This window comes from Andrographis paniculata, unplaced genomic scaffold (assembly GCF_009805555.1).
Source record: "Andrographis paniculata isolate CXL003 unplaced genomic scaffold, ASM980555v1 Contig76END, whole genome shotgun sequence".
NCBI classification, from domain to species: domain Eukaryota; kingdom Viridiplantae; phylum Streptophyta; class Magnoliopsida; order Lamiales; family Acanthaceae; genus Andrographis; species Andrographis paniculata.
This window is the reverse complement of record NW_026137613.1, coordinates 2,834,559-2,838,237: the sequence shown is the minus strand read 5'-3', so window position 1 is coordinate 2,838,237 and position 3,679 is coordinate 2,834,559. Positions and strand designations below refer to the sequence as shown.

Genomic DNA, 3,679 nt, shown 5'->3' with positions numbered 1-3,679 from the left:
CGGCGAATATGTTTCTTTAAAATCAATACCTGGTCTCTGGGCAAACCCCTGGGCTACAAGCCTTACTTTATATCTTGTGATATCATTATTTTCATTTCTTTTTCTCACAAACACCCATATGTAGCCAACAGGTTTCACATTTTCAAGTGTTTGGACTATGGATCCGAATACTTGCCGTTTATTCAATGGATCCAATTCAGACTTAATTGTGTCTTTCCATTTTGCCCAATCATCTCTTTGCCGACATTCATTAATTGATTTTGGTTCGTAATCCTCGTCATCATTCATTATATCGAATGCTATAGAATATGCAAATGCATTATCAATATTTATTTTCTTTCTATTCCAATATTTTCCACTGGTGGTATAGTTAACATAAGTTTCAATAACTTCATCATCACTTTCATCAAAATTTTTAGTATCAACTTCTTCAAGGGTTGTACTGACTTTTTCAGGTATCTGATCATTGTTGATCTCTTCACCAATATTTACAATTTTCCTCTTTCGTGGATTTTTATCCTTGGAACCCAACGGCTTGCCGCGTTTTACGCGGGTAGTATACTCATTAGCACTCAGCACTTTTTCTTCTGGGATATTTATTTTAGCTGATGTATTTGCTGCTGCAATATATAATTTCGTTACTCTGGCAGCATCATTAAAAGCATAAGGCAATTGATTTGCAATTTTCTGCAAATGCACAATTCTTTGAACTTCAAGTTCACTATGTTTCGTACGAGGATCAAATTCAAGTGGTATTTTCCACAAAATTTCTTTTTTCAGTTGATTACTGTCTCCCCCTAATGTCTTGAAATGAGATTCATCAAAGTGACAGTCTGCAAACCTTACAGTAAATAAATTACCCATTGTTGGTTCAAGATATTTCGCAATCGAGGATGATTCATACCCGACATATCCCAACTTTCTTTGAGGTCTCATTTTCGTGCGTTGAGGTGGCGCAATTGGCACATAAACAGCACACCCAAAAATTCGCAGATGAGATATATTTGGTATTTTTCCAGAAACCAATTGAGTAGGGGAATAACAGTGATAACTTGTCGGCCTTATTTTCACGAGGGCTGCTGCATGCAATATAGCATGTCCCCAACATGATACGGGAAATTTAGACCTCATTAACAACGGTCTAGCAATTAATTACAATCTTTTGATAAGGGATTCAGCGAGGCCATTTTGCGTATGTACATGGGGAACATGATATTCCACAGTAATCCCAATTGACATGCAGTAATCATCAAATGTATGTGATGAATACACTGCAGCATTATCTAGACGTATTTTCTTTATCGGATGATCTGGAAATTGTGCTCGCAATTTAATTATTTGTGCAAGTAGTCTAGCAAAAGCTAAATTGCGAGTAGATAACAGGCATACGTATGACTATCGCGTTGACGCGTCGATTAGTACCATAAAGTACTTGAAGGGTCCACACGGTGGATCTATTGGTCCACAAATATCACCCTGAATTCTTTCCAGAAAAGCTGGAGATTCAAATCCAACCTTTGTTGGAGATGGCCTGATTATTAACTTCCCTTGGGAACAGGAAGCACAAGCAATTCATTCGTACTCAAAATATTTTTCTTTTTCAATGAGTGGCCATTTGAATTTTTAACAATTCGCCTCAGCATTACATTGCCAGGATGCCCAAGTCGATCGTGCCAAGTTTTAAATTCGCTAGTAGCCATTTGGTTTACTAGGTGATATATTTCAATGGCACTGATTTTTTAGTAATATAAGCCGGAAAAAAATGATGGCAATTTTTCTTTCACAATTCTCTTGCCATTCACAATCTGAGTTATCAGGAGATACTCATTTTCTGCCTCATTCAATGTTTTAATGTGATACCCATTTTTTCGAATATCACTGAAGCTCAATAAATTCCTTCGAGCTTTGCTCGAGAACAAGACATTTTAAATTGCCATTTTTGTCCCTTTTGGGAGATGTACAGTAGTTTTTCCTGAGCCTTCAATCATTTTCGATGCACCACTGATAGTAACAATTGTGGTCTTTCCCATATTCAGATGGGAGAAATAACTTTTGTTTTTAGAATGTTGTGAGTCGTAGCACTGTCGATAAGGCAGATGTTGTCATCGGCTCCAAAATATTTGGCATCCATATCTTTGCAAGAAGGTAAAAATAATAAAAGACATGTATTAGTAACATAATCAAAATAGACTTATATTATAAGGGGTAATACAAAAAGGGGGGCAGAAAGAATCAAAATAACAAAAGAGATACAACAATAGTTTATCATTTAACGTCATCAGCTATGTCAAGCAGATCATCGGCATCCAGGTGCGTGATATTTTCATTCATCACATCGTCAAACGTGTCATCATGGGCAGCGTGATTTGTTTCGGGGGCAATTCTTTCCTGCCTTTCTTTTGAGGCCCGATACAGTTCAGCAAAGCGACTGACCGTGCGACAAACATGGGCCCAGTGGCCTTTGATTCCACACCGGGTGCATTCCTCGTCATTGTTTCTGTTTCTCCCGGTGTTGAACCTCTGTTGAGGTCTGTACGGCCTTCTGTCATTATAACGCCAATTTGGCACATATCGGGGCCTATCTTGATAATTATTGTGACTGTATGCGTTTGCCCGGCCCCGTCCGCAATTCTGGTTTCGATCGCGATCAATTCTTTGATTTCTGACCTGCCCAGACCATGCACCGGATTTTCCGGTTGTATTGCATTTGCCTCTGGAAATGGATTTGCACCTGTCGGCCGAGATTCGTGATTTTTCAACAGCAATTCATTATTTTGTTCGGCCAGCAAAAGACAGGTGATCAGATCAGAATATTTCTGGAAGCCTCTTTCGCGATACTACTGCTGCAAAACCATGTTAGAGGCATGAAAAGTGGAGAAAGTTTTCTCCATCATATCAGATTCAGATATATTTTCGCCACAGTGGCGCAACTGTGATGTTATTTTAAACATTGCAGAATTATATTCTTGGACTGTTTTAAAGTCCTGAAGCCGTACGCTTTGCCATTCGCTTCGTGCCCTTGGCAACAATGTCAGCCTCAAATGATCATATCTTTCTTTCAATCTCTTCCACAATTTAAGTGGGGATTCCAGCGTGACATACTGCATTTTCAGTGCCTCATCGATGTGATAGCACAAAAAGATCATGGTCTTTGCACGTTCTTGGTTCGGGGAGTTTTTATCCTGGGCAATGATATTTTCCAAGCCCATTGATGCCAGATGCATTTTAACATCGCGAGTCTATACCATATAATTTTGGCCAGAAACGAGGAGAGAGAGAAATTCCTATTTGGCAAGGTTAGACATAATAAACAGATAAAATATAAAATATTACCTTGCGAAAATTAAAATATATAATCGTGCTGATAACGTATTATAATATTAGTATAGGATTAACCAATAGAAATATTAATTACTTCTACCTCTAACCACTATTTTATATTTTGTATTATATTATATACTGTATATAATATATATATAGATGTGTGTGCGTCTGTGTATATATATATGTATGTAGTATGTAGGTTAGAATATATATATTATATTATATAATGTATGTGTGAACGTGTGGGTGTATGTTTGTATCTAAAATGCATGAATGAGAGGGGGAGAAGAGATGGAGATTGATGGAGTAAAATGATGGTCCCTTTGATTTCATCCATTCACCTTTATTTATATTA

At 37.5% G+C, this 3,679-nt stretch overlaps 1 protein-coding gene across 1 annotated transcript; it reads right to left on the bottom strand.

The window, feature by feature from the left end:
• Positions 1 to 2,265: 2,265 nt before the first annotated feature.
• On the bottom strand, positions 2,266 to 3,209 carry LOC127266511 (uncharacterized). Its single transcript, XM_051296765.1, has 2 exons — positions 2,842 to 3,209; positions 2,266 to 2,731 (listed from the first exon to the last, which is right to left on the bottom strand). Exons 1-2 carry the CDS (start codon positions 3,207 to 3,209, stop codon positions 2,266 to 2,268), a joined length of 834 nt encoding a protein of 277 aa, XP_051152722.1.
• Between the last annotated feature and the right edge of the window lie 470 nt (positions 3,210 to 3,679).

Excerpts from the sequence above, each read along its gene's own strand:
- LOC127266511 (XM_051296765.1), bottom strand. The coding sequence starts at position 3,209 with ATGGGCTTGGAAAATATCATTGCCCAGGATAAAAACTCCCCGAACCAA. Across the intron at positions 2,732-2,841 it reads TCTAACATGGTTTTGCAGCA|GTGCAAATCCATTTCCAGAG; the intron begins GTAGTATCGCGA and ends CTCGGCCGACAG.